This window comes from Pinus tabuliformis, chromosome 3_2, assembly GCF_031772625.1.
Source record: "Pinus tabuliformis cultivar Carrire ecotype Pingquan chromosome 3_2, CPIR1, whole genome shotgun sequence".
Classification (NCBI taxonomy): Eukaryota; Viridiplantae; Streptophyta; class Pinopsida; order Pinales; family Pinaceae; genus Pinus; species Pinus tabuliformis.
Genome location: NC_142302.1, coordinates 1,192,692,973 through 1,192,715,122, shown reverse-complemented (window position 1 = coordinate 1,192,715,122; position 22,150 = coordinate 1,192,692,973). Strand labels below are relative to the sequence as shown.

General features: G+C 38.7%; 1 protein-coding gene across 1 annotated transcript in view; it reads right to left on the bottom strand.

Annotated features, from left to right (window-relative positions):
• LOC149184996 (leucine-rich repeat receptor protein kinase HPCA1-like) overlaps positions 1–22,150 on the bottom strand; it is a 31,304-nt gene that overhangs the window by 1,287 nt on the left and 7,867 nt on the right. Inside the window, exons 12-16 of the mRNA XM_089415514.1 lie at positions 19,574–20,067; positions 19,366–19,466; positions 19,067–19,237; positions 18,582–18,656; positions 16,834–16,996 (exon numbers count right to left, since the gene is read on the bottom strand). Of these exons, the coding sequence (XP_089271640.1) occupies positions 16,834–16,996; positions 18,582–18,656; positions 19,067–19,237; positions 19,366–19,466; positions 19,574–20,067 (1,004 nt within the window). The remainder of the gene's footprint in view (positions 1–16,833; positions 16,997–18,581; positions 18,657–19,066; positions 19,238–19,365; positions 19,467–19,573; positions 20,068–22,150) is intronic.

The window sequence follows — 22,150 nt, the reverse complement described above, 5'->3', positions numbered from 1 at the left end:
CAGAGTGTGTAGGTTGAATATCCTCCTCCATGCCTTCGTCTTCTTCCTCTGCGATGATAAGGGCCTGCAAATCTTCTTCTTCCTCATCTATTTCTATCGTGACAACTTTCCCCTTCTCTTCCATTGATAGTTTGTTGTGCAGCAGGTTCCTCGGGGACATGCATACGGGAGCCATTGCCTACTTATCCTTCTTGGGTCTTGGCGCACATAGTGATTTGGGGATCTCTGCCACAACCTCGGCACCTTCTGGAACATCCTCCACAGTTGGGGTTTGCGCAGCCTCGCTGAGGTTTACCTCTTCTATTCCTAAACCATCCTTAGTCATTGTCATCATACCTGGGCTGTAATCTATCTCTCACGAATTCAGGCGCTCAAATTAATGCTCGGATCACAATGCTCAGGGCTCTATTCAATTGCTCAATTCTCAAATGACTAAGTGTTGTTTGCTGGGCAGCCCTTTGTGTTTTATAGCACCTTTTGAATTCGAATTCGACCGTTCCCCCCAATTCCGTTTCATTAATGCTTTCTTGGCAGCAGATTTTCCCAAATATTGCCCATAAATCGCATCTTAAATGTCTGCTGCACAAAAAATTGTCACCTTGACATTCTGCAATCTATGTGAGTCCATTACCACTCATACTTTCCTCCTTTGCAAGTCTTAAGCCTCAGTTCCTCATATCAAGCCTTGAAAATAAGAGAAAGCCCTAAAAAGTTTATAAAAATCTGGTTCTGCACTTTCTCTTAGCATTACCTGCGGTCCCGCACCTAAAGGTCATGTCCCCTATGCACCTGACCACTCTGTCTCTGTGTTATGGGTGCGGACCCCTGTAAAAGTCAAAAAGGCACAAGTATATTCTTAAAAACTCACTTTGAGTCATTTCTAGAAGCTTCTGAAAGGAATATTGAGGTGGCAAGTTCGCTCCCTTAAGGTTCATGCATCCCATACCTTAAGGAGCTAACCCCTTGATGTGAGGAGCTTATCCCTTTGAAGGAGGACTCTATCACTTCATAGGTGGACCTGTAACCTCCTTCCTTTGCACTATAAAATGAAGCATTGGGCTAGTTACTGAGGAGGTGGAAGCTGAATATTTTTGAGGTGAAATGCTGCTGGAACTTAGTCTTCCTAATTGAGCTTTTATGAGGAGAGATTACATACCTCTTTGATCTCATTTGGAAGAGTGTAAGGCTTGTCAAAGTAAAGGAGATTCCTGTTTCGGACCCTAGGAAGAGCTTTTTCAACATCAAGGCTAAAAAGGTTGTAAGGTTCTTCTATTTCAAAGTTAATACAAATAAGTTTGTTTTTCTCAATAAGCTGTGTTTTATGGTTTATTTTATGGATTCCTTGATCACCATAATGAACATGGTTTATGATATTAGCTATGCAGGTGTTATTTGATGTTTGCTTGTTTGTGCTTGCAAGTTCTCAAAAGGAAACTCTTTCGGATGGTCGAAGGATGGCTGCTACAAACTAGTGTTGGACTTAAGATAGGGTCTAAACACCTCTATAGTTTTTATTAATGAATCGTAATATGTTTAGAGAAAGATAGATTTGCTTTTCTGCTTATTGCTAGATATCTTTTAATACTAGGGAGATCAGCCTTGTCCGCAAGATTGATTTATCCGGCCAACATGTCGCCCACTCCATTTGGCCTCAAATCAAACATCCCATCATGAACAGTGACTTCAACGGTCACTTTCTGGCTAATCCGTGTGGCGGCGCAGTCCCCCGTGCACTGTCACAGACCTTGTGATTCTCTGCTTTTGTGCGCATTTCCAACATCATGCAGCTCCCGGGCAGGATAGTTTATAGTCCCGCCCTCCCTTCCAACTACCTGGAGCACTAAGACTATCCTTCCCCTAGCTAGTTGGGTGGTCACACCACCCGTGTGGGGCTCCATTCTGTCCTCCATCACTGTTCTTAGAGAATCCCCACCCTCTATGGTTGTGCACTTCCTCATTTGCAATGTGCTACCCTAGTCCCTACGCTGAGCAATATGTCGCCCAAGCCAAGGCATCAGATTAACCAATTCATGGCGATAGTTCTCAAACTTGTCAGTATGATCGTATGCACCTTGCCTTACCATCCTAGTTTTTATGGCGAGAAACTCTTCCCTTATCTCGTCTTCTAGCTTCTTGACCTCCACGTCCATCAAAGCACTTTTCTCTCTTAACCGTACCTTTTCTTTTTTAAGTTCACGAAGTCAAAGGTTTCCCGGTTAGATTTCTTCCTCAAGTCTCATGTGTTTTTTCTCTGGCATCTATGTGATTCCTTCTTTCCGAGCTTCGGAAACCGTCATATCTATGGGTGTTGCCATACGCGGACCAGCCATTGCATTCTCCACGGGGATTACAACATCTGCTTCATACTTCAGCATCGGAAGTGCTCACGCGGTCAGGGTTTTGCACATGGTCCTATAAGCCCATAGAACCGTTGGTACGCACAGGTCCCAGTCAACGCGTCTCACATGGTGGACTGTGTTTAGTACTTCGCATACTTTGTCAAAGGCTTCCATGCAGATAATATTTGGCGCACTTGGTCTTATCATACTTCGTCATTCATGCCATCATCTTGCCCGCTCCTGCTTGTCGGTCCCATTTCCTATCGCGAGGACAGTGTGCGTTCATGCAGGTTGTGTACCATACGCCTGTACCCATCTGGAGAGGTGGGCACACAGGCTATTTCGTCCATCATACCCAACTTTCATCCGCATTTGAGGCTTTCCAAACTGCATGAGCATCATCCTTCTGCATTCTCGCTAGTCCTCAAAATTCTGTTGGTGCATACCCCACCACTTTGCGGATGTAGCACAGAGTACCCATTTTAGAGCATCGAACCACTGCTGTTTCGGCACCTCTTTTTCAAATTTGTTTAGGAAATCAGCCACCACTGTCAACCCGCCATACATAGGCAGATATCTTACCTCTATTATCACGCAGCGCAGTTACCTTATCATCATGTTGCAGTTGAGCGTGGTTACCTCGTGTAACCGGTTTTTCCATCATTCTATTTCCTCATCCTAGTGTGAGGTACAAGAGCTTTTGCGCTCCCACTAAATCCTGCCATCCGCTGTAGGATTCACCCAATCTTGTTCCTAAGCAGTTATCTTGTAGATACAATCTAGATCGTCGTCGCGCACTAGCTATGTGTAGCGCGATTCTTTCGTAGGGTCTAAAGGTACCACTACACGTAGTGACTTTTTCTCAAAAATCATCTTGCGCTTCTTTAGATTTATCACTCCATTCATGTCAGTGGCCCAATCTATTCTTAGTAGCGTAGGATAGGGATTTTTGTCATCAACAATCTCTATCACTTCGAAATCTGCAAGCGCGCTCGCACCTTCGATATCTACCGTTATTCCCTGCAATCTTCCCATCGATAGGATCTTTTTTTGGTTCGCCATTCACAATTGAATAGGAGACCATTGCAACACAAGCCTGCCCATGTGTTCCCATGTCTGCTTTGGTAGGACGTTCGTGTCCGATCCTAGATCCAAAATCACTTGATCCATTTCATATTCTCTAATTTGCGTAGTCAATCTTATCTCCCTTCTTGTTCGCATTGTGTGTTTCCTGAGCTTCTGAACTACATGCGGTTCCCCTGATACAACACATCTAGTGATGAGTTCTTGCAGCCCTTTCACTGCTTTGCTATCGTGCAGCAGCTTCATGCATGTCTCTAGAAGGTTAGTGAGCATTGATGGGTCCATCTCCAGTTCTAGTTTGTCTTTACTACCTGAAATGGAGGCCTCCATGAAGCTCTTCTTAGCTTCCATGAATGTCTCCTTCACGCACTCGAAATCGAACTCTGGTTCCTTTGTTGGAGCCCTTTGAACCCAAGCACTGTCTTCGGGCTACTTTCCCTTGTCATCTCCTGTCGTGATACCGCTTCGGAGCACGATGTTTACATTCGGGTCCTCCTCGCACGGCTCAGACTTCATCATTTGTAGGTTATGAGTCTGGGGAGGCTGGAGTGTTCCCTTATCGCACAACCTGGCTATCAGTGTGGAGCAGTCCTCCGTCTCATGATCAAACTAGGTACAATATAAACATGATTCTCTTGTTGGATTTGTACAATCACAGTTGTAATGCCCTACCCCCCCAAAATTGTAACAAATCAGCTATCCGCGATCCCTTCTTGGTCCCATTCCGCTTCGACCTCGTCCACACCCTTGAAATCCAGTGCGCACCATCCCTGCATTTTGATCGAGGGGTCGTGTTTCGGTCTGAACTCTGTAGGTAGGAGTCCGATCCATCATCAATTCATAACTCCTACAAGTGTGCCCATCATGGCGTAATGACCTGCATGAATTATAGAACAACTGTTGGGACGTCTGCGTATACTTCTGTAATAGGTGGCAGTTATTTGTAGCATGCTTCCCTCCTATCTGACAAATCGTGCACCATAATGCAAGCACTGTGCTTGATCCTGCTTGTGCCTCTAGTATCAATGGCATCGACCCTCCTCCCACCAGGTAGTTCGCGAAGACTGGATAATGGTTCTTAGCATGTCCTTGGCCTTTGCACTTTATGCACCATACCTCCTCGCGCGCTTCTAGGTGGGCTGCCCTGTCTTGTTTCAAGCTCTGCATCTCCAGACACAAGTTCTTCAACTGTGCATGGATCTATTGGACTCCCAGGTTAGGATCTTGTATCGGGGTTTCGTGCATTCTCATTGCGATCTCCAATGCTTCGGCTTGAGTGCATAGCTTGTGCTGTGACAACGTAGTCCTTAGATGCGGCGTTAATGACGCTACGAACCATGCGTGATGCTGCCCATCCGTTAAGGTCATATTGGCTTCACAAATCATACCCTTCAGTCTCTGATCCAGCTCCCATGGGGTCTTGCCTGGGAGCATCACGATTTCCTTAAAACCGATAATCGACTATGTCTTCGATTTTGGCCTGCTAAATTCCTTGTTTAGCACAACTTGGATATCCGTGATTCCTGCATTGTCGTTGGAATGCTTAATGTACCATGTCAGTGCATGGTCCTGCAAAGTGCTGACGAGAATTTCTTTCTTCATGTTGTCATCCATGACCCCTTGCACTTCCCATATATCCTTTACCACGAACCAAAATTGGTCCGGATCTTCATTCCCTACTCCTTTGAACACTGGCAACTTTATTGTGCTCTCCATATTGAACTGTGGTGGTGGCAGAGGTTGTGTGGGCGGAGATGGGGGTGAATATGGTGAAACTGGTGGTGGTGTAGGTGGGGATGGTATGCGCGGAATTCACTGCCTTATCAAACTGATCACACTTCTTGGTGAAACTTTCGTGAGCTCTTCCTCGCTTTCTCGTCGAGGTGAAATCAAGGGGCTAGTTTCTATCTCTGCGCTACCTTTGTTTCTATAGATCCTCCCACTTCCTGTAGCCCCAAACATCAATTGATTCGCATAATCCACTTTTCACACAGTAGCATCTTAATCCAAGTGTTCAAAGATTTAACGTACTTACCTCGTGGTCCTTTGAGGAAGCGTCATTCTGCCTCGTTGTAGCTAACGGAAGTGTCTACTGTGAACTTGGTGATAAACCCTACTATAATTTGATCGAGCCAATGGTCCACAGCGCGTGCGATCTTATCATCTAATGCTTCTAGTCTGCGCACCAACTCTGGAGTCCACACAATAGGTTTGTCGAGCCTACACCTTCCTTGACTGTTTTATAACTTCGTGATCCACTCCTACAACTCAGAGGGGAAGGATGAAAAGAAAATTTTGTGGATTTCCGTATATAAGTAGCGCTCTAATCACTCTTCCTTCAATACTCGTGGATTCCTGATTTCCTGCGCCGCGAACTCCTTAATATTTCCATCCAGCCACTCTTCAATTTCTTTCTTTGTCGGATTCCAATGACACGACATTAGACATCTCTTATGCAGATCCTGGTCCCAGAAATAGAACCATTTGTTGGCTTGTTGGGGCCTGACCCAGGTTCGGAGGTGATTTAGCCAAACAAATCTTGGTACTACTAGCCCTTTCGGCAATAGTCCGCGGAGCGTAGATTGAGGTCTCACCCGAAGTAGTATGGGAGGGTTCTAGAACCAGGTTTCCGCACCTTGGAGATGTCTGATGAGTTCAAGTGGTCCGTGGTTCGACCCTACACACACATTTCTACGCGCACTTTCCCGTACCTCGCAGCCTTAGATGCTACCTTTGCGCAGCCCTACTCGGGGGCTGAATGTTGTTATTACCCAAGTCCTTACTGATATTCCAATGTTAGTTGATTATCTTAGTTTACTTGCATGATTTAAGTTATACTTAACAATATAAACCATTCATATAGGTGCGCGCAGTAAATAAATAGTATATTTGCAATTTATATCAAACATGCAATAACCCAAGAACAGATACACAAAATTAAGATAAAACTTTTCTTTATTATTTTCTTCCTCGATTACACACTCGACTCTGCCCTGTGCACTCAGCTGCAGGGGTCCGCACACTCAGTTGTGGACTACTAGGCCTCTCTGCACTCAGCTGTAGAGCCTTCTCCTACCCTATGACCCAAGAAACCCTTAGACACTTAGACTCTTGCTCTTTGCTTCCACTTCGCTCACCTCGCTCTATTTATACAATCCCATGGTCCGTTGACCATGGGTAGGCCGAAATTACATTACTAAACTAGGGCGGACAACCCTGTGACTTTGTTATACATTTCGCGCTCTGCATCTACAATTTGCAGAGTCTTTACAACAATATCGGGTCAAAACTTGGGCTTTGAGCCCCAAAACATGCCTTGGGGGGATTCCATGCCCAACAATTGACTAGTGAGTTTTGCCAAAGCTTCTAAACTATAATATAAATTTACATCCTTAAAATTTTCCCTAGTAAAATCTTATGTTTATTATGAAAAAACAGAGAGTAAAACTATAAAAATGGGCTTAGAATCACTAGCAACCATCATGCTCCACATAGGTACAACAATAAAATCATCTAATAGTAGCAACATGGCAATATGTCATAGGGCAACAACAAATACATATCCTCATCATCATGAGGCTAATCAACCATCAACTTAATGCATCATCAACTCAAATCATGAACAACAATAGCAAAAACAACAGCATTAGGAGCATATGAACCAATATAGATAATCTCTCCTATATGGTCAAGCAAACATATATCCAAGAAATACTAGGAAACAACAAAAATAGCATAAGATCTAGAAACGTAGCACCATCAACAACACATGAAACTCATCATCTCCTCAACATAGGTGAACAACATATCATGAATGAGGCACAAGAATCAAATTAGTGAGCAACAAATCATCACCAGAAACAAGATGTATACTCCATATATCAGCAAAAATATAAATCATCATGGCTCATCGACATGAGTGCACAATATCTCATCCATCAACATGCATCAAGATATCATGAGCAACAACATGATACATCTAGAATAGAAACTATGAACAATAAAGTGCATACTCTATATGAACTATCTCCAACACATCATCTGATCTTCCATAGAAGCTACACAACATGTTATCACCCTAAATCTTTTTTTAAAACTTTGGAAAGTTTGCCTTGTTTCTAGTCATGGTGTTGGACATGGTCAGGTCATTTTTATGTTCTATTTAGATTCTAAGTTACAGAGTCAGAGTCTCGTTTCCATTATCAAATAAAGGTAAACAACCTGGTTTTGTCCATTATGGATCCCACATCATTCCAAAAGTGTCATGTATTTGGTCATTTTAAAATTTGAACACGCTACGAAACTTTCTAGGAGTTTTCTTAGTGCAAAACTCTGAAAATACATAACATGCGCTATGAAATCGGGGATTTGTAGTTAGGAGTTTTCGTAGCGCAAAACCCTGAATTTAGAGTGGATGCACTATGAAATCGGGGATTCGTGCCAAATCTTGTCTAGCTGTCAAATACACCAGAATCCGTTAATGTTTCATCATCAGGTGTTAGTCCATGAACCTTAGTTATCACATGCAACCATTCACATTCATCATTAGATTCATTAGGAGTCATTTGTCCGCACTCATTTCAAATTTCCAAAAGAAAAAGTAAGGGTGAATTGGTCCTGGTCATTTTCGTGTCATTTTGAGGCATGAGAAACACTTGATGCTTTCCTTAAGGTCGAGTTAACAAGCCCAGGGTGAGCATAGACTAGAATTCTTTCGCAGGCTTCAAGCGAGGCAGCTCTTCATCCAATTCAAGCGAGGCAGCTCTTCATCCAATTCAAGTGAGGCAGCTCTTAAACTAAACAGGGCAGTTTCTTCCAGGTTTCCTTTATAGGGATTTTAAAGAAGAAATATCTGAAGAGAAGAAAAATCATAGATCAGGCTAGTGTTTGAGTACTGAGCCTGAAGGCTTAGATGCTCTCACAAAGGATAAAGAAGTTGAAGAAGCCTTCAAAAAAGTGGGCTGTTGGAGGTTCTGCGAAAAACTACAAGGAGGTCACAGCCAAGTAAGCAAGGAATTTTCTCTCAATTTCACAGGTTTGAATACAAAGGTTGGAGTATTAGAATTACTAGTTTCTCCTGAGATCATATCTTTAGTCACAAAGATTCCTAGAGGTCAGGAGAGATGGTTTAAGAATTTCAAGTTTGAGATGGCACCCTGCAAGATATTCCTGAAGCCAGAATTTATAGACTCAGATTTAACTAAAGCAGTGCCCAGGAGTTATGTCAAAGACTCATTTGCCAACTTACTCTCATGCATACAAAGGTATTTTACCTGCGAAGGAAGATACCACAAGGTGTATTCTTACCATTTCAAGCTCTTATTGCATTTCACTGGAATAATATCTCTAGAGCTACCTTTCCATCTGTTTCGAAACTTAGGCAAGATGTCTGATAAAATACAGATGAAGAAAGAAGCTTGTGAAACATCATTGTTCCATCATGGCTTATTCAAATAAATTGTCTTGCATGAACTTCAGAAAGTAGATAGAGAATGGTCTGCTTTTCTATTTATGTCTAGTTTTAGAGCTGAAACAGGACTTAGCCCTAGAGCTAAGGAAATATCATCGTCAATAGCTAATCACCAAGAAGAAGCTAGGTCAAGTAGGTTTGTGAAACTAAAAGCTAGAAAGCAAGTTAAGGAACCAATGACAACACTGATTACTCAAGATACTCCTCAACAGTCATAGAAGAAGAAGGTTCAAATCAAGGTAGCAACACAAATGAATAAGGCAGTAAGTGATGAAACCTTAACACAATTTTGATTGAAGCTAGGAAATTACTTTTTGAAGTTGTTTTACGGATGGGTAAGCTCAAGTGTATGTGGGATATTGGCATAAGAGAACAGCTGAGAAGAATCTTAAGGAGGAAAGTTTTTGGGAAAAAAACTGTGTAATTTGACTCAGACAGTGGTTTCGTAGCACGCTACAAAACTGTTGTAGGTGACATGCAATGCACAGCAGTTTCGTAGCGCGCTACGAAATTGCTGTAGCTGCAGTTTGTTTTTGGATTAATCTTGAAAGGAAAAAGGGGTTATTTTTGAGAAGGATGTTGTTGCAGAGATGTAAGAAGATCATTTGAGAATGTTGAGACCCTAAGTAAAGATGAACTCAAGGAATGCAAGATATATGCAAGAACTAAGCCTTGCGCTACGAAAATAACAATACATTTCGTAGCTCATCCAGTTTGTCTTCCTTAAGGAAACTTCAAGGAGTTTTGTTTTGGCAAAAATGTAAGAGCATGGTCCTATGATTAATTTAATATGTGTCATGTGACTAAAAGAGATAGTGTGGCTAGCAAAAACTTTGAAGAATATCCTTGAAGACCAAAGCAGCATTGCAGGGGACAGTTGCCTAGTTTTTAGGATAGTCAAAGGAGAGATGATTCAAGGCCAGCATGGAGGTTATAGTCATCACCAAAGTCGAAGTTAAGGAGGAGGAGCAACTGTCAAAGATCGAATTTATTCCAAAGTCTAGGTTGTTGCTAGCATAATAAGGAGTTGTAGTCCTAATTATATTAAGATTCTAGGACTGTTAGTTAACTACCACTTGTAATTAATAGTTTGTTCAAAGTATGAATAGGTGTCAAGTCAAGTAAATTCGAATTCCCCTCATGTTGGAGGAAGGAATCCAAGATTGTAATGAACTCTATAAAGAGTAAGAGGTGTAATGAACCAAGGGTTGGAAAATGTTATAGGAAAAGACTACTTTTGTAAATGCTGTGCAGGGACTGATATATACAGAAGCAGTTTGACTTTTCTGAAGCTGAGATTCTTAGTGTACTTCAGTGAGCTTTATCTTTTATCTTTGATATGTTTTACTTCCATAGTCTTAATGCTTATTACTCAGAATTCATGGAGGAACATGCTTTGACTTCCTTTAAGTGTTAAACTATGGTGAATTGAGTTCTTGGGTCCTATCTTTGGATGTTTTTCTTCAATGTTTTAATACTTATTACTCAGAATTCATGGTTACTCATGCTCTGACTTCCTTTAAGTATTAAACTCTGATGAATCACTTTAAATACTTTCCTTTTGAATACCTTGATGTATCATTACTCAGAATTCATGCCCACATGCTCTGACTCCTATGAACTTCAAGTTATTGAGACTTTCTTGAATGTGTTACTCTTTCATTGAAGTATATACAAGCCTCAATTTTATAAGAAGAGTTATTTGTTATCTTTATCTCTGTCACTGACTCCATAGCCCAATGGTAGCAAGTCTCCATCTTTCAACCTATAAACATATAAAATCACAAACCATAGAGTTAGCCATCTATCTATATCTTTAATCAATATCATTAACCTTTGAGAGAGCCCTCTCAGGCTGAGGAGGCTAAGCCTCAGCCAAAAGATTGGTTTGAAATAGTTACACTAAGATTGACTTGATGAGCAACCTATTAGGGTCCTATTTTGGTGACAACATTTTGGTGCGTCTGTCGGGAGTCTGAAGATTACTCATTCCCGAAATCGAAGTGCTGAACTTCTAAAGGTAGCAAGAGCTCAGCAAGCTGTTTGAGTCTATAACTACCTTGGCGACTCCACACTTCAAATAACAAATTGGAAGGTGACTCCACTGCTAGAAGATCAGTAGCTTGATGAAGTTTCAAGATGAGTGCCATTGCAAGAATGAATTCCAGGTATGCCCTTATGAATCGGTTTCATATCCCTGGTTTTCCAAATCCTATGCCAAAGGTCGAATGGTTAGATGATCTCCCAATATTCAAAGATGAAAAGAAAGACAATGTTGCTCTTCATTTGGTTAGGTTACATATGCATGTATGTAGTCTTAAGGTTCAGTTCCTTGAAGATTTTATCATGAAGATGTTTATGACTACTTTAGAAGGAAAAGCATGGTCTTGGTATAAAGGTTTGGAAAATGGTTCAATATATTCGCTTGCTAATTTTCATGATGAATTCTATGAGATGTATAAAGAATGTCATCCTTCCTTATTGCTGGTCAAAGATTGTTGTAAACATTCTTTGAGTCTTATTCAGTATTTGGAGGATTGTTATGATGATGATGAATTTATGGATGAAGAAATTTTAGAGGCTCTTCATAACAATACATTTCAACAACTAGAAGAAAGGATAACATCCCATGACATGCAACATAGAAATCAGCAAGAGTATACCTATGAAAATCATATTACATCCTCCGAGATTGATGTAGAGATGCAGCAGACTTGTCAGTCTTCGGATCATAATGAAGATGAAAATAATTGCAAACACCAAGAAGAAATACTGGAAGAAATTTTTTATTACCCTCAGGTAGAGGAAAAGGGTGATCATATCTGTAATTCCTTGTGGCAGATTACTTCAAAGAATGATCATAATAGTGAGGAAAATTATATTGTCTATGGGAATCATGCAGAAAAGCAATTGGATAACTTATCAAATAAATGTTGTGTGACTAAATATCAGTTCTTAGAAGTAATAGGATGTTATGAGGATCATCAAGTTGATCATGTATTCTGGGATCCTATAGCTAAATACATGGAAGAGTTTTACTCTCCAGTGTTTCAGTTTTTCTATGAAGATCAAAGGCAATTTCAGTGGCAGTGGTCATCACAATATCATAGCTTCTTTGAACTCCGATGCAGTCAAAAAACTCAAATATCAGATAAAACAAAAGATTGGCTACATTGGAAATTTCACATTGATTGAGCTGAAACAAGTTTACAATTGATAGGGTAGGTAGGTAGGAAAATGCAAATAAGCTCAAGGTTGACTGAGCAATTTTTACTAGGTACCGTTTGAAGCAGATTGGGTAGAATTTCAGTTTTTATTTTTAAAGGAATGGATTGCAACACTGGAGCTACTAGTTCTTAGTGTACCACAAGGGCACACTATCCCAAGTGGAGCCACTGTTATCACCCTATTTTTTTTTTTTAAACTTTGGAAAGTTTGCCTTGTTTCTAGTCATGGTGTTGGACATGGTCAAGTCATTTTTATGTTTTGTTTAGAGTCTAAGTCATAGAGTCAGAGTCTCGTTTCCATTATCAAATAAAGGTCAACAACCTGGTTTTACACATTGTGGATCCCACATCATTCCAAAAGTGTCATGTATTTGGTCATTTTAAAATTTGAACGTGCTATGAAACTGTCTAGGAGCTTTCGTAGCGCAAAACTTTGAAAATACATAACATGCGCTACAAAATCGGGGATTCATAGTTAGGAGTTTTCGTAGTACAAAACCCCGAATTTACACTGGATGCGCTACGAAATCGAGGTTTCGTACCAAATCTTATCTAGCTGTCAAATCCACCAGAATCCGTTAATGTTTCATCATCAGGTGTCAGTCCATGAACCTTACTTATCACATGCAGCCATTCACATTCATCATTAGATTCGTTAGGAGTCATTTGTCTACACTCATTTCAAATTTCAAAAAGAAAAGGTAAGGGTGAATTGGTCCTGGTCATTTTCATGTCATTTTCATGCATGAGAAACACTTGATGCTTTCCTTAAGGTTGAGTTAACAAGCCCAGGGTGAGCATAGACTAGAATTCTTTCGCAGGCTTCAAGCGAGGCAACTCTTCATCCAATTCAAGCGAGGCAGCTCTTCATCCAATTCAAGTGAGGCAGCTCTTAAACTAAATAGAGCAGTTTCTTCTAGGTTTCCTTTACAGGGATTTCAAAGAAGAAATGTCTGAAGAGAAGAAGAATCATAGATCAGGCCGGTGTTTGAGAACTGAGCCTAAAGGCTTATATGCTCTCAAAAAAGATAACAAAGTTGAAGAAGCCTTCAAAAAAGTGGGCTGCTGGAGGTTCTGTGAAAACCACAAGGAGGTCACAGCCAAGTAAGCAAGGAATTTTCTCTCAATTTCACAGGTTTGAATACGAAGGTTGGACTATTAGAATTACCAGTTTCTCCTAAGATCATATCTTTAGTCATAGAGATTCCTAGAGGTCAAGAGAGATGGTTTAAGAATTTCAAGTTTGAGATGGCACCCTGCAAGATATTCCTGAAGCCAGAATTTATAGACTCAGATTTAACTAAAGCAGTGCCCAGGAGTTATGTCAAAGACTCATTTGCCAACTTACTCTCATGCATACAAAGGTATTTTACCTGCGAAGGAAGATACCACAAGGTGTATTCTTACCATTTCAAGCTCTTATTTCATTTCACTGGAATAATAGTTCTAGACCTACCTTTCTATCTGTTTCGATTAGGCAAGATGTCTAATAAAATACAGTTGAAGAAAGAAGCTTGTGAAACATCATTGTTCCATCATGGCTTAATCAAATTAATTGTCTTGCATGAACTTCAGAAGGTAGATAGAGAATGGTCTACTTTTCTATTTATGTTTGGTTTTAGAGCTAAAACAGGACTTAGCCCTAGGGCTAAGGAAATAACATTACCAATAGCTAGTCACCAAGAAGAAGCTAGGTCAAACAGGTTTGTGAAACTAAAAGCTAGAAAGCAAGTTAAGGAACCAATGACGCCATTGATTGCTCAAGGTACTCCTCAATAGTCACAAAATAAGAAAGTTCAAATCAAGGTAACAGCAAAAATGAATAAGGAAGTAAGTGATGAAACCTTAACACAATTTTGATTGAAGCTAGGACATTACTTTTTGGAGTTGTTTTATGGATGGGTAAGCTCAAGTATATGTGGCATATTGGCATAAGAGAACAACTGAGAAGAATCCTAAGGAGGAAAGTTTTTGGGAAAAAAACTGTGTAATTTGACTCACACAGCAGTTTCGTAGCACGCTACGAAACTGCTGTAGGTGACATGCAATGCACAACAGTTTCGTAGCGTGCTACGAAACTGCTGTAGCTGCAGTTTTGTTTTTGGATTAATCTTCAAAGGAAAAAGGGGCTATTTTTGAGAAGGATGTTGCTGCAGAGATGTAAGAAGATCATTTGAGAATGTTTAGACCCTAAGTAAAGATGAACTCAAGGAATGCAAGATATATGCAAGAACTAAGCCTTGCGCTACGAAAATAACAATACATTTCGTAGCTCATCCAGTTTGTCTTCCTTCAGGAAACTTCAAGGAGTTTTGTTTTGGCACAAATGTAAGAGCAGGGTCCTATGATTAATTCAATATGTGTCATGTGACTAAAAGAGATAGTGTGGCCAGCAGAAACTTCGAAGAATATCCTTGAAGACTAAAGCAACATTGCAGGGGGCAGTTGCGTAGTTTTCAGGACAGTCAAAGGAGAGATGATTGAAGGCCCGCATGGAGGTTATAGTATTCACCAAAGTCGAAGTTAAGGAGGAGGAGCAGCTATCAAAGATCAAATTTATTCCAAAGTCTAGGTTGTTTCTAGCATAATAAGGAGTTGTACTCCTAATTGTATTAGGACTCTAGGACTGTGAGTTAACTACCACTTGTAATTAATAGTTTGTTTAAAGTATGAATAAGTGTCAAGTCAAGTAAATTCGAATTCCCCTCATGTTGGAGGAAGGAATCCAAGATTGTAATGAACTCTATAAAGAGTAAGAGGTGTAATGAACCAAGGGTTGGAAAATGTTATAGGAAAAGACTAATTTTGTAAATGTTGTGCAGGGACTGATATATATAGAAGCAGCTTGACTTTGCTGAAGTTGAGATTCTTAGTGTACTTCAGTGAGCTTTATCTTTTATCTTTGATATGTTTTACTTCCATAGTCTTAATGCTTATTACTCAGAATTCATGGAGGAACATGCTATGACTTCCTTTAAGTGTTAGACTATGGTGAATTGAGTTCTTGGGTCCTATCTTTGGATGTTTTTCTTCAATGTTTTAATACTTATTACTCAGAATTCATGGTTACTCATGCTCTGACTTCCTTTAAGTATTAAACTCTGATGAAGCACTTTAAATACTTTCCTTTTGAATATCTTGATGTATCATTACTCAGAATTCATGCCCACATGCACTGAATCCTATGAACTTCAAGTTATTGAGACTTTCCTCAATGTGTTTCTCTTTCATTGAAGTATATACAAGCCTCAGTTTTATAAGAAGATTTATTTGCTATCTTTATCTCTGTCACTGACTCAATAGCCCAAGGGTAGCAAGTCTCCATATTTCAACCTATAAACATATAAAATCACAAACCATAGAGTTAGCCATCTATCTATATCTTTAATCAATATCATTAACCTTTGTGAGAGCCCTCTCAGGCTGAGGAGGCTAAGCCTCAGCCAAAAGATTGGTTTGAAATAGTTACACTAAGATTGACTTGATGAGCAGCCTATCAGGGTCCTATTTTGGTGATAACACAACACATGACATAAATATCATCTAGCAGTATAATCATCATCAATATACCAACTATGTCATGAAAAACATATGATTTTGCTGTTATATGGCAGCACTAGCAAAGACTTGATTCCTGCAACAAACTAATGATCAATAAGAACAATAAAACTCCTCCAAAGTGAGTATGATGCCGACAAATGCAAGTCCATTTGGAAGCACAAATGCTCCCCCTGTATGTGTGATCCCCCATCACACCTAGGCAATGCACATAAGAATAACTACATTGCTGCCATATTATCATGAGTATTAATAGAATCCAAAACATATATTTGTTCCAAAACCATCAACAAATGTACATGGTTGATGAACTAAAATCAAACTACAATAGAAATATATCTGAAAATGAAAGTGCACTTCAGACCTCAAGGACTCCCCCTAAACACATGCATCTCCTACAATATGAAATTTTTTCTTCATGGGCACTTTTGATATGATTTCACAATTAAATATCATGCAACTCATTATGCAACCATATTCTCCGCCTAAGACCATGCAGGCCTTAATTTTTGGTGGAAGTTCCTTGCTACTCTTTTCTCCTCCAAATATTCATCTGTTGATCCTTTTTCTCCTTATGCGGTTGACCTTGCATATTCTTCTCTCTTTAGTTGGATCTCCTAAAACACATGGGAAGCTTGCAATCCTTTGCCTTATGGCCAATATTGTCACACAAAAAACATATGTGACCAAGGAAGAGAGGAATAGGTTGATGTCTTCTATTGGTATAGTCTACATTCCTTGCATGTGCCATACAATCAATAGCCCTATGGCCAAAATCATTGCATGAGTAACAATAACCACAAAAAGGATTATTACACGCGACAGATGGATATTTCCTTTGCATGCATGCTTAATGTTGCTTCTCCCTTGGCTGTTCCTAGTGAGTATAAATAGGGCACAAAACTAGATTTTATCTCCCATCTGACTTCTCTCTCTCTCTCGAATGAGTTATTCACTCAACTAATTTAACTTGTATTCGGATTCACGCAAATACATCCCTAAGTTTTCATAGAGTCAAAGTTTCCGTGTAGAGTGTATGGCAGTTGTAACACTTTAGATCTGCAAAAGTTGGAAAGGTAATTTGGAAGTGTGCTGATGATACTTACAATGGTTCCTTTGACTTGAGTCGATACATAATTTTTATTCCCGGTGTCACCAAAAAGTTTGGAAAGTCCGAAGTCGGCTACCTTGGCAACCATATTGTCGTCGAGCAAGATGTTGGACGACTTCATAAATTCTGCAACACCTTGGTTAGACTCTTTCTTCGCCCTTTTCACAGCCATCATCTGTCCGTCATCGGGCAGTATTCCTTTGTACACCTGCATATCCATACGAAAGTCACATGAATTCAGTGAGTCATCAGATACTCAATAGAACATTTGGCACATATCTTTGTTTGTTTTGTTTTTTTATAAATCTAAGAAAATAGTTAGCAAATTATTATTTGGCCATAACTAAAATCTGCATTTTTAGGAATGGTTAGCAAATTATTCCAGTGATTTTTACAAGTTTTCAGCATTTGTCAATAGTATCAGTGACTGGATGAATCTGATAGTGTACGTTTTGACAGTTTGAAGTCATATTATTGAAGAGTTGTTTTGTCTTGGAAATAACTGTGTACAGTGGGAAACATCCGATGTTTCCAGTCAATTTAAAACAATTTTTCTGTCCTGACATAGGTGGAGCATCCACTACACAGGTGTCTCTCTCTAGTTTCCAACGTTATATACAGTTATTTTCAAAAACAATTAATTCGAGATAAATAGCATTTGTACATAAAAGCTGGTAATAACACTCTACTTCACCACTAATTATAAGAAGTCTATTAAACAATAACGCTCTACTTCACCAACTAATTATAAGAAGTCTATTAAACAATAGCGAGAAGGAATATTGACTTACCAGTAAATGTTATTTAAAGTAAAATTAGATAAATTATACTGGCTAGTTCGAAACGGTAGATCAAATATTTCCAATGTGCTTTTTTTCCGAAAATCTACTTAAATTAACATATCATTTAATTTTTAAATAAAATTTAAAATTATTTTGAAGCATTTAAATGTACATTTTTCTAGTTTATAAAAACAAGATAGTTTAACTATTAAAATAAATTAATAATTTAATATTTAAATTGAAATGAAATCTTATTTATATACATAATAATAATAATTTTTACCATCCATCACAAATAATAACTATCTTATTTATTAAGTTAAAAATTATATTAATAACTATCTTATTTATTAAGTTAAAAATTATATTTATCATTTTTTTCAAGATTGTTAGTACTGGAGGAGAAAAAGGTATTTTTCCACAACATTTTTCTGGTTATTTTTAACCAAAATTTGGAGTTTCATTTGTTTAGTTTAAAGAATTCTACTGTTTCAGGCTTTTTTAGGCAGTTAAATCTATTTAAATATAAAAATGTATTTTAAACAACAAAAAATCACTTTTCTACTTAAAATTATATTGCTTTATGAAAAAACTATTTCGACTATAAATCAGATTATACTTAATTTTAAATATTAAAAATATTAACATATAAGTATATTTTTTTTACTATTATTCAAGTTTTGATTATACTTTCAGTACAGTATAAATTTTTGAGATTGCTTAATTTTAAATATTTTATAAAATTTAAATTATAAATTTAATTATATTAAAACTTTTTTATATGGAAAATTAGTTTATTTTAAAACATTTATTTACTAGAGTAAATATTTATTTTTCTTATTTATAATCAAATAAAATATATTTAAAATCAAAACCAAAATGTGATGTCAATACATGAAAATTTCAAATAAATATCATAGATAAATCCATTTAAATTCATCCTATTATAGTCGATCGATTAGGCAATGGTAATTTTAGGCCTCTGATTTCTTCATAGATTCATATCATTACTTCATAAATCCATATCATCTGAAGTCTCAATCCCCTGTTTCCCCAGTTAAACCAATCAGAAATGACTCCAATCCCCTGTTACCCCAGTTAAACCAATCAGAAATTTTGCAGAGTATCCCCTGTTTCCCAGTTAAACTAATCAAAATTTATGGAGTCAGAGGCTGCAATATTAAATTAGTATACATTCATCCTAATTAAAGTCGGTAGTAGATTTGGGGTTGGTAGTTTTTCACCCCTCTCATCACTCCACAAATCTAAACTCTTTTCGAGTCACAAATGAGAATCCCCTGTTTTCCATCAGTTTAACAAATTGAAATTATGCATGGTCCTAAATATAATTGATCTGCATTGAGTGGTTTCATTCATGTCGGGAGAGGAGCTAGTTGATGGCGTGACTGTTTATCGCTCTCACTTATCCGAGATTAAGGTTAGAGCTTGTTTTTTACTGTACAAATAGCTTATATGACACTACTACACTTTTATACCTTGCCATAGCCTCCTGGGCCAATCTCGTTATCCCTGGAGAAATTGTTGGTGGCCATTTTCAGTGTTTGAAACGAGAAAACTCTGATAGTTTTGAGTTTGGGAGAATCTCCACTATGTTGACTGCTTGTTGCATCCCAAGAAGATGAAGAAAAGCTAACAAAACTTAGTTTCTGTTTCCAACACCAATTTATATATGTAAAAAGCAGAAGCAGATTCTCAGATTCCCCAACAATAGGATCTCATACCGAATGGGTTTGATAATTCAATGGCCTTTGCTGCTTTCTTCCTTTGCCATAACGCGTAAATGCCTACAGGCTACGACGATGATGGCACAGATCAACACTGCTACACCAACTGTTATTCCAATTATTGCCCATGTATTTAGAGATCTCGACCCTTCTGAAATCAAACAGCCAGCAAAATAGTTCATACATACGTACACTACACTTTAAAAGATGCCATATTTGTCGAAAACTTGAACTAAGAGTAAAGTTACAGTTCCTCACGTCTTAAAAATATGTAAGACGATGGTATGAAATAATAAGTTCCAAATTCCTCAGGTGGTCTGTATCTTTGATTGCTTAAAGAAAAACCAAGATTTATGATTTCCGATGGCTCAAAAGACTTCCTTCCGGACGGTGGAAAAAGCCGGACTACTATATTCAGATACATGTTGGCATCAAACCGCATGCAACAGAGATATACTGACCCCTTTGTCAAGTTTAATTGCGTCCATAGAGATTTCTCTAGCTTTTGAAATCTGTTAATATTCGTCAAAGTTGAAAAGGAGGGAGCTCTTAAGACAATGGTGCCGACATATGGTATTGCACACTGACAACTCTGAGGATTAACTTTCTCTGAATCTTCAGTACAGTTGGTATCGTTTCCGCAATGCGCCATATCAGTGTGGTAGGACGTGTCTTCAGCATCGTCATCAGGGCGGCATATGGGGCTATTTGATAGGAATGTTTGGGAATCACAAACTGGGTTACCTTCAAGTCTGCATGGTCGAAAAAAAAACAGATATTTACATTAATGAAATTGAAGGTGTACAACTTTGGAATATGTTGGTGATTTTTTAATGGGGAAAATACTAAAAACCAAGAAAATAAAACACAGAGGCAATGCTCTGTTTTACTTTATTCCAGGATCTTTTTGTGCATACGAAGACTTAAAAAAAATTCAATGAGAGACAGAGTATTTCACCACCATAAAATATTTCTATTTATTAAAACCTGATACAAAGATTTTCCACTGTAAAATTCCTTTTATATTCACTGCTGTGAAAAACAACTTACTGCTGTAATAAAAGTTTACATAAGTTTACTGCTGTAAATAAAAATTACACAGGCTTACAAAAATCGCTTCACCATTTCCTTTGTGCACTGTTGTGTAAAACCACACATGGTTTTTGCTATTCCCCTGTTTTACGATGGCCAACACTAAAACATTACAACCTGTTCATATATTTTTACACACTGCTGTGTGTTCCACCTTTTACTGCACCCACAAATTTTTACGCTGCTGTGAACACAAGTTCTTTACCTCCCGTGTGCCATCATACATAAAAAAAGTCAACACACTCAAAAAACAATTATACGACCTCCCTCTTTTAAATATTACATTACATAAAAACGACCATACCTCTCTTTAAATGTGCCATTCCTTTTTACATACAAAACTTACGTGCCCATAACATTATTAAAAGCATCTACCTAAAAACTACGAACAGCACATAAATTCATTAAATTCTTTCATTCGGCGGTCAAACCATAAGTCTTTTACTCCACGCAATGCATTGATTTGACGTTTGTTGGTATGCAGCTTCAATCGATCAACGGCGGAGAACACGGGAGCAAATCCAACGGTGGAGAACAATATCGGAGGGCCAACATATGCTGAACATTAACTCCCGAGATTCTTACGTTGCGTTACGTCAGGGCTGAACCACGTGTCGGCTCCAAAATTTCTCGGGTTCGATCATCGGAAAATCCCTTCTGCCTGAAATCAACCCGAGAGCTTTCCGGCGAGGTTTATTGACCGGTTTCTGGCAGCTGCGTTGAAATTAGATTTCAACACTCCCCTTTAATTTCAACAGCTGGGCATTCGGTCATACCCAGACACTTTCTCAAAAATTCAAAGCTCTTCTGATCCAATGGCTTTGTCAAGATGTCTGCAACCTGTTCTTGAGTCCTGCAATGTTCTAGGACAATTTCTCCATTGTTCACCAGTTCTCTGATGTAGTGAAACCTGGTATCAATGTGTTTCGTTCTCTTATGAAACACTGAATTCTTTGACAATGCAATAGCTGAGCTATTGTCACAAAAAATCACTGTCGCTTTTGCCTGCTCTTGGCCTAAGCTTCTCAACATTCTTCTCATCCACACTGCTTGACATGCTGCTGCTGTAGCTGCCACATATTCAGCCTCTGTTGTAGACAATGCTACAATGAACTGCTTCTTAGAAGCCCATGAAATGGCTCCTGAACCCATATTAAAAACATAACCGGAAGTGCTCTTCCGATCATCTACACTTCCAGCCCAATCGCTATCAGTGTATCCAACTAAATCTGAATGTTCTGAGGCATGATATAGAATTCCAAACATTTTGGTACCTTTCACATACCTCAAAATTCTCTTTGCTGCCTGCCAATGTGCCTCCTTCGGCCTCTCCATGAACCTGGAAATTAAACTAACAGCATACATTAAATCAGGCCTAGTAGCTGTTAAGTACATGAGGCTGCCTACAATACTCTTGTACAAACTAGGATCAAAATCCTTGCTGCTGTCCTCTCTGCTGAGCTTTAATCCCATTACTGTGGGAGTGATGGCTGCCTTGCATTCTTGCATGTTAAATCTGCTCAGTACTTGATTTACATACCTTGCTTGTGAGATAAAAATTCCTTTTTCATTTTGATCTACTTCTATGCCTAAGAAGTATCTTAACAAACCCATGTCAGTCATTTCAAATTCATCCTTCATGACTGATTTAAAATTCTCAATGAGCTGATCATCATTACCTGTGAAAATCACATCATCAACATATAAGACAACAATTAAAATCTTACCATCCTTTTCCTTGAT